The sequence below is a fragment of the Meleagris gallopavo genome, chromosome 13 (assembly GCF_000146605.3).
Source record: "Meleagris gallopavo isolate NT-WF06-2002-E0010 breed Aviagen turkey brand Nicholas breeding stock chromosome 13, Turkey_5.1, whole genome shotgun sequence".
In the NCBI taxonomy this organism is placed as follows: domain Eukaryota; kingdom Metazoa; phylum Chordata; class Aves; order Galliformes; family Phasianidae; genus Meleagris; species Meleagris gallopavo.
Window position 1 is genome coordinate 11,479,249 of NC_015023.2, and position 12,708 is coordinate 11,491,956.

Below are 12,708 nucleotides of genomic sequence, written 5' to 3' on the forward strand. Positions count from 1 at the left end.
TTTTTTTCAGAGCCATTTTTTCCCTGAGCTATATACTGTGAAAGTGAAACATGGTGTGTTTTCTGCAGGACATTCAAATCGAAGCCTTGCTGATGAGAGCATGCGAGCCCATTATCCAGACCTTCTGTCACGTGAGTACTCAGTACCAATATCCTTGGGAAAGAAAATTGTGGGAAAGGTTGGATCTTAATATCCTTGCTGTACTTTCTGCATTTCAAAGGTAAAAGCAGAAATAAGCAGTTGCAAAAGTGCTCAGTGGAAAAAACCAACAACCCTCCAACAAGGCTTGGTAGCTCTGTACAGTACTTTTGCTCTAGCACAAAAACTGGAGTTTGAAGATGAATATTGCCCTGTAATTGGGAGTTACTTTGCACAACTGATTGGAAATGAAACTTTTTTCCTTCCTCCTGCCTTGAGCAGTGTGCTGAGCCATTCCTCTGTGTGCAGCTGCTCACGTTGCTGAAATAGCTTCCTACATTGCTCTAGGACTGAGTAATTAAAGAGCAGTGAGAGCACCTGACTTGGTAACTCATGTGAGCGTTGCATCACTGCTTTATGTTCTGAGTTTAAAGCGTGCATGTGTCTGGGATGATTCTTCTCTGAGCTGTGTCTCTTAATGCTCACGTGGTCAGTGTGTGGGAGTGTATGCTTACAGAAGAGGTGTGTAAATCCTCTTGCTCTCAGTTACTTCTGGGTGCAGTGGGCTTAAAGGAGCATGAAAACCCTGTTTTGTAAGGGTAGCTCATTCTTAAGCCTTTTGTCTGTCCTGCAGGAGGTTGCAGATAACCAGATTGATTCTGGGGACCTGATGGAGTGTTTAATACAGAACAAACACCAGAAGGAAATGAATGAAAAATGTGCAATTGGAGTTACTCATTTCCAGCTGGTAAGCAGTGCTTTTCTATGCTATCAGTGGGAACTGGTTGCATTTGAGGATGTTGGCAGGAATTAGCTAATTATGATACCCTTTCCTTTTTTAAGATTGATTTCCAACTGTATTGAAGTTGCCTTTGTGAATTCAGAGAGTGGTAATTGTGTGCCTGGTCACAGGCAGTCACTTCTGGAATGGTTTCTTCTCCAGACTTCCTCCCCCTGGCATGTGATGGGGGGTCCTTGCTTCTTCAGTGGGGCAGAATCCCTGTGACATCCATGAGAATAAGTTGTGGCCAGAGGCATTTGCTAATTGCTTCACTTGAGTGTTCTTTCAGGCAACATGCACCATTTTTCTCCAGGTGACCAAAATCTCTCATTTCTTCTCGTTCCTGCAGGTTCAAATGAAAGACTTCAGGTTCTCCTACAAGTTCAAAATGGCTTGCAAGGAGGATGTGCTGAAACTCTGCCCCAACATCAAAAAAAAGTACGTAGTGCCAAACCAGGCAGCATCCTAACTGTATGAATGTGTCAAAGTTGTGTGCAGAGGTATTTCAGGACGTGATAGAAAGCATGGGCTTCCTCTGAAGGCTGACTTCTCTGTGTTGTTGCTGGTTTGTTCATTTCAGTGGGATGCAAGACCTAAATTACACAGAAAGTCAATCCTGTTCATGGGTGGCAATACTACTACTTGCAGTTTATGATATAAATACCCTTCTCTGGATACAAAAGGTGGCTTGCAGTGCTGCATAGATCATAGAATCATAGAATGGCCTTGGTTGAAAAGGACCACAGTGCTCATCTAATTCCCGCCCCCTGCTGTGTGCAGGTCGCCAACCAGCAGCCCAGGCTGCCCAGAGCCACATCCAGCCCGGCCTTGAATGCCTGCAGGGATGGGGCATCCACAGCCTCCTTGGGCAACCTGTTCCACTGCCTCACCACCCTCTGGGTGAAAAACTTCTCCTAATATCCAACTTAAACCTCCCCTGTCTCAGTTTAAATCCATTCCCCTTGTCCTGTCACCATCCACCCTCACAAACAGCCGTTCCCCCTCCTATTTTGAACTACCTTCAAACACTGAAAGGCCACAACGAGGTCTCCCTGAAACCTTCTCTTCTCCAGGCTAAACAAGGCCAGTTCCCTCAACCTTTCCTCACAGCAGAGCTGCTCCAGCCCTCTGGCCATCATATAGAGATATATACCTTTGTGTATTTCTCAGGTTTAGTTGTTAAAGTTTGTCTCTTCTGAGATGCTCATTGACTTTAAGAGCACAGGTTTTGCTGGCCAGTAGCTTTGTAGGGATGTTCAGAATATCACTATATCTGTTGGTTTAGATTGCCATTAGATATCATCAGTTTTAGGGGCTTTAATTGCAATCCCATGACTCCACACGGAACTGTCCCAATGGACACTTCAGGACCCTGTTATGTATAAATCCCTGGGGTCCATTTCTCCGTTGTGGCTGATCAAAGTGGAGGATACGTGGTTAAAAACCTTTCTTCTTTTCTGCAGGGTGGATGTAGTGATCTGTCTGAGCACAACGGTGCGCAATGACACCCTGCAGGACGCCAAGGAGCACAGGGTATCTCTGAAGTGCCGCAAGCAGCTGCGTGTGGAGGAGCTAGAAATGGTAAACGTGTGAAACTCGTGCTCTGCCTGCTCTTCTAGCAAGGTCTTTCAGTCCCAACTTCCTATTTTGTCCACCCTGGAACAAAATGAAGCTCGTTTGTATGGTGTGTCTCATGTATTGTTTCCAGTGTTCTTACAACACTGGGCTCGATTGACCTTGGCAGTGAAAAATAACAACTGTCTGCTTCAGTGCCTTCAGTGTAGGCTTGTGAAGGCTGAGAAAACTAAGTGGTCATTGGAATTTCAGCTAGCAGTGATGATGATGAGTGTTCAGCAGCGTGCTACACGTGCCTGTGTCCTTACAAGTCCTCTTGGAGCAAGTATGAGCTTCATTTTACAGATTGAGGAGAGGAGAACAGATGAGCTGCCTTGAATCCAGCTGCTCTGAGCTGCTGTGTGTATAACTGGGGGTAGCATGCAAGGCCACCTCTGAGCTTTCTGCTGCAGTACTGACAGCAGCACGCTCTTTGGGCACTGCTAAAAGTAGGAAGCTCCATTTGCATCCTCTCGATCACCCAGCAGATGGATGGCTGCAGAGTGGTCCTCACTGTTCGCCTGATCTTTTAGCTGGCTCAGGCCTTTGTGGCATTGCCCTTCTAGGAGGAGCCTGGGAAACAACTTCTTACCTCTAGCACTGTGTTTTAAACAAAAATACCCCACAGTCACCGTACAAAACTGATACCTTGTATGGATTTGCAAAGTTTAGTTCCTATTGATGTTTCTCACCCCCAGGACCCCATTAAATCAAAGCTACTGACCTCCCTTTGTAAGCAGATGGCTCTGTTTGAACTGTATTAGTCCCAGTTAAAAGTTTGTACTGTAATCTCTCCTGCAGACAGAGGACATCAGACTTGAACCAGAGCTCTATGAGGCTTGTAAAAGTGACATCAAGAATTACTGCCAAAACGTTCCCTACGGCAATGCTCAGGTAATGGATCACCTGAATAATTTATTATTTAATTTTTGTACTTTAGCTTCAGAAACTTTTTTTTTTTTAGATCATTTTTTCTTCTCCCTGCATGTTTAGGTTTTCACAGAATCACAGAATTGTAGGGGTTGGAAGGGACCTCTAGAGATCATCGAGACCAACCCCATTTTGATATTACTGAAATCTTCTGTTGCTATTTTGGAGCATTGTATTTTTTTTTCTGCCAGTTCCCAAGCATTTAATACTGCATGAATGCATTGCTGTGAGCATGCAAAATTAGCATGATCACACTAATATAAAGCTATTAGCTGCTGGTGACTGCAGATGTTGCTGAAGGTTTTGTAGGTATAATCTGCAGGATGAGGTTTGGGGTTTTGGAGCAGGTCCGGGTCACCTTTGTTGTGTTACATTTGTTTGTGGGAAAAGATGAGCTTGAAGCAAGTGGTGGAAATCAGCACTGGTAACAATTTGTCTGATAAAATCTAGGCATCATCAACGTAATTGTGCTGATGGGTGAAGATAGTGAGCCAACAGGGGGGCACATAGGTGGGGTGGAGCAGCATAGGATGGAATCATGGCTACAGCACACCTGTCCTGGTTGTAATCGTGTTGTAGATCATAGAATGCCTGAAAGAAATCAAGAAGCAGCTGAGTACCCGGTGCCACCAGAAGGTGTTCAAGCTGCAGGAGACAGAGATGATGGATCCAGAGCTGGACTACACACTGATGAGAGTCTGCAAGCAGATGATCAAGGTGACGGGTGTTTGCTGATTGCAGAGGGTGAGGTTGGGATATGGAAGTGCCTCGAGCCACTTCGTAGAAGAACTCGAAGAACTCGAGTTCTTCGTAGAAAATGTCTGCGTTGTATCAAAGTGTGATTGCTTTCATGCAAGTAATCAGATTCTCAACTCAGAATCAGGTTTCTTCAGGGTTTTTCCCTTTTAACTTACTCTGAATATCAGATCAAAGCCTGCTCACCGGTAGATTTGCCTTCAAGTGCCAGCAGAACGGAGGAGGAAGTCTGTGCTGAGGCTTCCCACAGGGCTCGTACAGTCGCTCCCCTTCTGTATATTGCACTGTCCTTTAAGCAAGGTGGAGAAGCTGTGATTACAGAGAGGAGTAGCATCTTCAACTCGCTGCTGGTGCATGTAGACTTCCATCAGCCTGATAAGCAGGCTTAAAATCAGAAATGCTGCCTTAAAGGAACTGTCTTGCAAATACATGCTGTCACTTGTGAAAGAAAATAAAAGCAGAAGTCTCTTAGTGCTGCCAATGCGAGCTGAAGGCTGGAAACAAGTCAGGAGTCTACAGCTTGGTGCTCACCCCATAAGCATAGGTATTCATGCCCATGGGCATCTGAGAGACTGGCACTGTTCTTCTTAATAGGAAATAGGAAATGGGGTTAGGGAGTGTGGGCTTCTCTGTACCTCTGGCTGGGTGTGTGGTTATTCTCTTCCACAAGTATCCATGTTTTCATGTCTCTAGTGATAAAACTTGCACTGTTTTGTTTTTACAGCGTTTTTGTCCAGAAGCAGACTCAAAAAACATGTTGCAGTGTTTGAAACAAAACAAGAACAGTGAAGTGATGGATCCGAAGTGCAAGCAAATGATAACCAAGCGCCAGATCACGCAGAACACAGGTATTCCTTCCTGAGCAAAGACCTTAGCTGTCTGCTTGAGCCAGTGAGTGATCTGCGTGGCTGGGACAAAACTGACCTGGTTTCTTACACAGCTGTCAGCGCGCACACTTAGCTTTCTTCTGCCCGGTTCTTGAGGGCCAGCATGCAGGGCTGCTTTACTCCAAAGCGCCGCTTACCTACTTACAGTTGATTAGTGGAAAACTGTTATTTTATCCCCAAAATTAAATGGATGGGGAAAAACTGTAACTTGGGAAATTTCTGTCAGATCTCCTGGAGCGTAGCGTTCTACAGTGCGAGGAGGTGGGTGCTCTGATGGTGTTCTGTGATCTTTCCTGGTTAGATTACCGCCTAAATCCGGTGCTGAGGAAGGCCTGCAAAGCAGACATACCGAAATTCTGCCAGAATATCCTGAATAGAGCCAAGGATGATACAGAGTTAGAGGGGCAAGTCATCTCCTGCCTGAAGCTGAAGTATGCAGACCAGGTGAGCAGTGCTGAGGCTGTGCTGGGTTGTGCTGAGCAACTCTCACTGAATAACAAATTAAATTGCACTCCTAATATATACAAAGAAATGGGGTTTTATGCTCCTGCACGGCGGGTAGGGAGTACATAGGTTAAAATGCAAGGTGATTGATTGATGAGGATGAAGGTGATTGAGTGGGTTAATGACTTTCTCCGCTCAATAGCGTCTCTCTCCAGACTGCGAGGACCAAATTCGAGTGATAATCCAGGAATCAGCTCTTGATTATCGACTGGACCCCCAGCTTCAGATGCACTGCTCTGAAGAGGTAGGAGAAGCAGCTCTGCATTGGCTTATTCAGAATGAAAACCCCATTCATGTCTCACAAAGTCCCTTCTCAATCAGTACTTGTGACTGAGAGAAATACTGCTTTCTTTTTTTCCTTCTGATCTGGTCAGGCTTAACTGGAATACAATCAGATTTGAGCTTTCACTTTTAACAGCCTGAACAAGCCATGTCTCAAATGTTGCTTGTGTTTCTATGCTATTTTTCCTCCCTGCCTTCCTCTCAGTGTGGCAATGTGAACTTCTTGCTGTTGGGTTCTGAAGGTTACACGTTATTGAGTGCATCACATTTGGCTCAGATTTCTGGGTGGGAAAGTGACTTGTGTTCTCTAGCTGTACCCTCTCGTGAACTAATGTATTGAGATATCAAAAGCACAGTCATTGTCATTAACTGCTGATTCATTAAAATACCTTCTTGGCAATAGATTTCCAGCTTGTGTGCTGAAGAAGCAGCAGCTCAGGAGCAGACTGGGCAGGTGGAAGAATGCCTGAAAGTGAACCTGCTGAAAATAAAAACGGAAATGTGCAAGAAGGTAAAGGAGATGTGCTGGATGAACTCTGAAAGGCATCTCATCCCTGCACTAGTTGGGGTTCTTAAGTACTTTTGTAGATCCCAACCCAAGCTGTGTTATAGCCAGCATGGAGGCAGTGTGTACCGGTTTTGTGTTTTAGACCAGTGTTATTTCAGTCAAGGTAACTGTGCTTACCCTCATAAAGCACAACATTTAATCCAGCCTAAAACACCATTCATACCTTTATCCAGTGACAGTGTTGTTTGGCATGAAGCTGGGTTGGAAAAGGTGCTGCACCTTTCAGAAACACAGAGCAGCAGGATCTGTGCTGTTTTCTGTCCTGTTGTTGCTTGAAATGTGCTTGCAATTTCTTCTCCCCCCCCCCAGGAAGTGCTCAACATGCTGAAGGAGAGCAAAGCAGATATCTTTGTGGACCCAGTGCTGCACACAGCCTGTGCCCTAGACATTAAACACCACTGTGCTGCTATTCCTCCAGGGAGAGGACGCCGTAAGTGCTCATGCTTTCCTTGTGCAACCTCTGAGTCCTGAGGGCCTTAAGCTGCGTTTTCATACCAGCATAATCTTAAGTACCAGATGTTTCTGCTGTTTTTCTGAGGGTAATGGGCTGGAACTGCTGCAGAGGTGATCGATGCTGCTGGATGGGGGTGTATCAAGTAGTGTTCAGTCGTTCCCTCTGCCCAAGGCAGCAGGATCAGTCCTTCAATCCTGATGTCGTATCCTCGCAGCCTATCTGCTGTTTTTAAAGAGAGTATATTATCTTCCATTATTAATCATAGAATGGCCTGGGTTGCAAAGGACCACAATGATCATCAGTTCCAACCCCCTGCTGTGTGCAGGTCACCAACCAGCAGACCAGGCTGCCCAGAGCCACATCCAGCCTGGCCTTGAATGCCTCCAGGGATGGGGCATCCACAGCCTCCTTGGGCAACCTGTTCCAGTGCCTCACCACCCCCTGGGGGAAAAACTTCCTCCTAACATCCAACCTAAACCTCCCCTGTCTCAGTTTAAATCCATTCCCCTTGTCCTGTCACCATCCACCCTCACAAACAGCCGTTCCCCCTCCTGTTTATACGCTCCCTTCAAACACTGGAAGGCCACAATCAGGTCTCCCTGCAGCCTGATTCATGCGATTACTGAAAAAAGCATGAAATCAGGTTCATAGCCCTTCTGTGAAATCCTTGCTCAGGTAAATCCTGTTCAGAATGAGTGAGTGGGCTCAATTTTGCAGTGATGTGTATCTTCACCCTGTATCAGCTTTGTGCAGCTCCAGCTTATGGCCGTGCTATAGTAGGCTGTATCAAAGGCTTCTCTGAGTCTAAGCTGCTTCTCTTACAGAAGCAAATCACTTTAGTTTCACAAGATTTACTCTTAGCCAATCCCTCTGATCCTTCTTTGTTCCTGTCAGTATTTGCCCATGGTTGGCTTTTTGTTTCGGTACGTTTGACAGGTAAAATTAATTCCCTTCAAAGGGAAGACAGGGTTTTGTGTGAGTTCATCAGCCTCGCTCCGTTTGGAAAGCTGAGCAACCATCAGCCTCACGTAGAACTGAAATATCCCTTTCCAGTAGCTTTTCCACAGCACATTGTTGAAGGCACAGTTTTTATTTTGTAACACCATCTTCTGTACATCACAGAAATGTCATGCCTAATGGAAGCTTTGGAGGACAAGCGTGTGAGACTGCAGCCTGAATGCAAGAAACGCCTTAATGATCGCATTGAAATGTGGAGCTATGCTGCAAAGGTGAATATGGAACAGATTTAAGGACCTACCTTGTTGTTTTTTGGTTTTTTTTTTTTTGCATTGGGTCTTTCTGTTGCAAGGTGTTCTACTGAAAGCTGAGCTTTAGGAACATTGTTGTCTTGCAGTGATGTTCAGCATTTTGAGGTTTTAGACGAGGAAAAATAAAAATCAGATTTTCTGTTTAACTTGTAATTGTTGCAACAGTTGCCAGCCCTTACAAAATAACCAGGCTGAGTCGCATGGAAAAAAGCACGGCTTGGCTCATTGATTCCCTCTCACCCCTAGGTTGCCCCAGCGGAAGGCTTCTCTGACCTTGCCATGCAAGTCATGACCTCTCCGTCCAAGAATTACATATTGTCTGTGATCACAGTTGGCATCTGTGTACTCTTCCTGATCGGCCTGATGTGTGGACGCATCACCAAGCGGGTGACAAGAGAGCTCAAGGACAGGTAGAGCCTGGATTGCCTGCTGGAGAAATGCCTGCCCAGTGCCCAGTTTTGTACAGCCCTCCTCTGTATAGTCTACCCACCCCCTCTTGTGAGAGAGGAGAATAAAAGGAAAAAAAAAAAATTAGAACAGCAGCAGGTGTTGGCTCAGTTTTCCCATCCTGGATCTCATCCACAGCATCTTCATCCTATGAAAGTTTATGTGCAACATTGGCAGCCCAGCCAGCAGCTTTTGTTATCCCTTTGTTAGCAGACTCTCGTTTACCTGCCTGTAGACAAGTCTCTGTTGTACTGTTGGAACTGCCTTCACTCTCCAAATCAGACTGAAACGACCTGCAGCTCAAGCAGTTTTTAAGTAAATTTTTAAAGGAAGACATATATCTGCATACCAACGATATGATTTAGGTAATGGTTCGTACTGAAATATAGTCCTCCTCTTGGCTGGGTGAAATGGAGGCAGGAAAGTAAAGGGTAAATTGCATCTCGCACCACAGTTGGCCTTGTTTTGGACATCTTGCTCATCTTGTGTAAAGCATCTTCAGAGCATAGTCTGGGACAACCTATGGACGCCAGCACCGGTGTCCTCTCCTAGTGAATATCCTGCTTTTGTTACTGTGGATTCTTTTGGCTGAAAAGATGTCCTCCCTTTCTTCCTCTGCTGCTCAAGATAGAATAAAGTACCGACCAGGATTAAGTACTCATGTGAGCTGTACAACTTGAGTAGATTGAAGACACGGCGTGGACACGAGGCTGCAGAGCCTGTCCGTAGTGTGCAGTGCTGCTGTCAGCAGGCAGGAGGTGCCTGGATTGGTCAGTGTTTTTGTTAGTGATGATGCAGTGACATTTTAACTCTCCTTTTCTTTCACGTTGCTGCTGTTAAGCTGTTACCTTTCCCAGTTAACTTCCTACAGGTGGTATTGGCACCCTGGCAGTACAGTGCTTTGTCAGTGATGCAGGATGTGACTGAACGCTCAACCTGGCTGCTCTGTCAGCTACGTGTGGGCCAGCACAGTGGTTTGTAACTGGCCTCCATCTTTTGGATTGTAGCATTGCTCACAGCTACAGTCGATGAGGATAGCAGCTGGTGTTCCCTGGGATGCAGGGTGCAGGTCCTGAAAGCCAGGTAGGAGAGGAGGGGTAGAGAATGTCTGTGTGAAAGGCAGACATGTCTGTGTGCACATGGGTGCTCTGGAGGGAGGTGTTCTGGAAAAGCTGTGGCCGTCATCTTTGTTCCTTTAGTGCTAGAAGGAGAAGTGGGAAGCCACGTGCTGTGGTCAGAACCTGAGCAGATAGGTTTCCCCAACACTTTGAACCTAGAAATGACTGCACGAGAGCCAGCATAGTCTGTACAGTAGGTGTGCTTTATCAGCCTTCTTGATGTGCTCTCCTGCGTGTGCTGCAGTAAAAATCACGTGCCTGACCCTGTCTAGCTTAGGCTGATGCTTAGACCGTGACTTTATTTTCCCTCTTAGCACGCTGCTAGGTAAGATCTGACGTTTTCCAGTTCTCTTTCCAGTTCCACATTATTCTCTGTGATAATGAGGGAGGTGGCTTTGAGACATCCTGGAATGTGGACCAGCAGATTCCCATGATGCTGCATGTACAGCAAGGCAGATGCAAAATAGTGTGATGGCTTTTGCTGCCTCTTTGAAGTGCTAGAAAGCTGTACCACGTGAAGCTTCTTGCAGACGTTCCTTCATCCTGCTCTGAGGATGGACAGCAAGTGGTTGGTGATGCAGGTGATCCTTGCTCTGCTAGTGAGCCCTTCTGTCTCTGAGCATTCTGAGCACAAGGCTGGGTGGTAAAGGAAGTCTGAGCGTGAGGATTCAGTAGAGAACTGGTGTGTGCTGGTATCAGTGGGGTTGTTAGGTAGAACAGAAACCAAACCTGAATTTCCTCCCCCTTTTCCCCAGTGCTGATGGAGCTAAATTGGTCCTCTGTAAACGTGAACTGGCACAGAAAAGGAGCTCTGTCACACACAGAGCACAGGTGTGTAATGCTTCAGATGTAGATTTGGCAATTATAGATTGTTTGGTGTGACAGTCTGGGAGCTACCGTTACTGCGGCAGAGGTGGGAGAGAAGGGGAGTCGAGTGCAGTCTTGCTTGCATGGTACAAGCCCTGCTTGTTGAACATCTTATCAGGCACAAGGAAATTGCTGTTGGGGCTTTTTTAACCTCTTGTGACTTCCAAAAAGGCATTTTGTAACCTGATTAGATTGAAAAGCCGAATGAAGGTTTGTTGTCTAGAAGTAGCATCTTCCACTGAATTCCAAATGAATGGCGTTGCAGTGAAAGTTGTAGGTTTGTAGCTATAGCTCTGAATGTAAACCATGTTCCACTGTGAAGGTAACTTCTGTATGTTCTGGGTTGGGTTTTTTTTTGCTTTGTGATGTGGAGAAGGTTGATGCAGGGGATGATCCAAGCTTCCTGCGTTCTCGCTGGCTTTGGAGATGGCGTGCTGATGGATTCCGGTGTGACACTTGAGAATCATGAGAGCCCGCAGTGCTGGGGGCAGAGGCAGATGCTGACTGCATCTCTGCATGTTTCCTTCCAACGTCCTTTGTCGCTGTGCATTTGTAAAGGTGTGATGCTGGGCAGAGGGATCAGGCCTTTGTAGTGGTAAGCGTTACGCTCGTGTTTTAAAATTAGACTTTCTGACACTGCTGATAACCAATTTTGCTTTTTTTTCTTTACTAGATATGTACCCAATCCCAACCTTGAGATGCTCTCCTCCTCCTTCCTATACCTAAAAATCTAAGTGTTCTCAAAAGCACAGAAACTCCCCAAAGTACTCTTCCAAAAACAGCCTGTGTTGCCAGCACAACACCTTGCCCACAGGTTTTCCATTGCGATGGTGGTAAGAACCTCTGCTGCTGCCTTGAAATCAAGGAAGCCTGTTGTGGTTTGGTGGAAAGTGCTAGAACTGTCATCAGCCCAGAAAGCGTTGGTGGGGAAGGCTGCATTCTGCAGAATGCTGTGAGAGTCTTTGTCCTTCTTGCAGAGCCACGTACAGAGCTTGCCCTTGGTGCGGGGATGCTTGTGCTGCTAGGAAGGTACAGGCAGGAGAGGGGCTGGTAGCCAGCAAGGCGTGCAGCTCCTTGTAGTTAGCAGGTTGTGTTTCCTGATGGTGTGCTGGGAGGACGTGGGCAGCTCCAGCTAACCTCTTAGCATTCATTCTCGCTGACCTTAAGAGATAACCTTATTTATTGCTCGCCTGGCGGGTCTAACCAAGTCCTTTTGCTGAATTCCAGCGTAGCTTCCTCCTGCCTTGCTTCTGCCCTTCGGGCTGTTGCATGACTGACGTGGCTAGGGATGGTGTTTCTGGTGCTTGCAGTGATGCCTGGCTGTATCTGCCTTGCCGGAGAGGGCCGGGGAAGCCCGAACAAACGAACCCACAGGGAATGTGTGGAATGGCAGTGATGGGAGGGGATGGGATGGGCAGCAGCCCTCCAGTCTGTAAGCACAGAAATGTATCCTGGGGGGAGAACAGCGGTAAGGCAGAGCTGCCTTGCATCTGATGATGTTGTAGAGGAGGAAGCGTGCTCCAGGAGGGACGGTGGCTTCTATTAAAACACAACTCAGTGCTTCGTTGGCAGTGTGGCAGGGGGTGTCTGTCCCCCCTCCCCCCCCCAGCAGTGTGAAACAGACCCAGCAACCTCTCATTGTGCAGCGAAGGCTGTTTGAACATAACTCTTTTTTTTTTTTATGCGACATTAACGAGACTTTTATTTTCTTTTTGTAAATTGTTTTCCTTTCTGTGTATAAAATCCTGGCCGTTTCTTGTTTGTTTTTTTTTTTTACATGTTCATGCTGTGTAATTTTGAGATGTTACTGAGATTCTGAACATAATGTGCATTTTTTTTTCTGTACAGATGAAATGGGAGAATTTAATAAAAAGAGTCTGCAGGTTTTTACTTGTTGTGTTCACATTTATTTTTGATTCTTGCCTTCCAGCCTCCCTGTAGATGCTCTCACTCCCCCCACGCACGCTGCAAACCGCTGCGTGCCCTTTAAGGGAAACCCAGCGGGTGCACGGCCAGCGGTAACCACGCCCCTTCGCTCTGTGCTGGTTTGCGATTGGTGCGATGCGGCGCGCCGAGCGGCTGTCGCGCTGCCGC

General features: G+C 46.5%; 1 protein-coding gene across 1 annotated transcript in view; it reads left to right on the top strand.

Annotated features, from left to right (window-relative positions):
* Positions 1–12,504, top strand: part of GLG1 (golgi glycoprotein 1) — a 59,554-nt gene extending 47,050 nt beyond the window's left edge. Inside the window, exons 18-30 of the mRNA XM_010718049.2 lie at positions 69–131; positions 773–886; positions 1,269–1,357; positions 2,383–2,500; positions 3,335–3,427; positions 4,043–4,180; positions 4,944–5,067; positions 5,408–5,550; positions 5,753–5,854; positions 6,296–6,403; positions 6,770–6,890; positions 8,037–8,143; positions 8,429–12,504. Of these exons, the coding sequence (XP_010716351.1) occupies positions 69–131; positions 773–886; positions 1,269–1,357; positions 2,383–2,500; positions 3,335–3,427; positions 4,043–4,180; positions 4,944–5,067; positions 5,408–5,550; positions 5,753–5,854; positions 6,296–6,403; positions 6,770–6,890; positions 8,037–8,143; positions 8,429–8,596 (1,488 nt within the window). The 3' untranslated portion in view covers positions 8,597–12,504. The remainder of the gene's footprint in view (positions 1–68; positions 132–772; positions 887–1,268; positions 1,358–2,382; positions 2,501–3,334; positions 3,428–4,042; positions 4,181–4,943; positions 5,068–5,407; positions 5,551–5,752; positions 5,855–6,295; positions 6,404–6,769; positions 6,891–8,036; positions 8,144–8,428) is intronic.
* Positions 12,505–12,708: the final 204 nt, after the last annotated feature.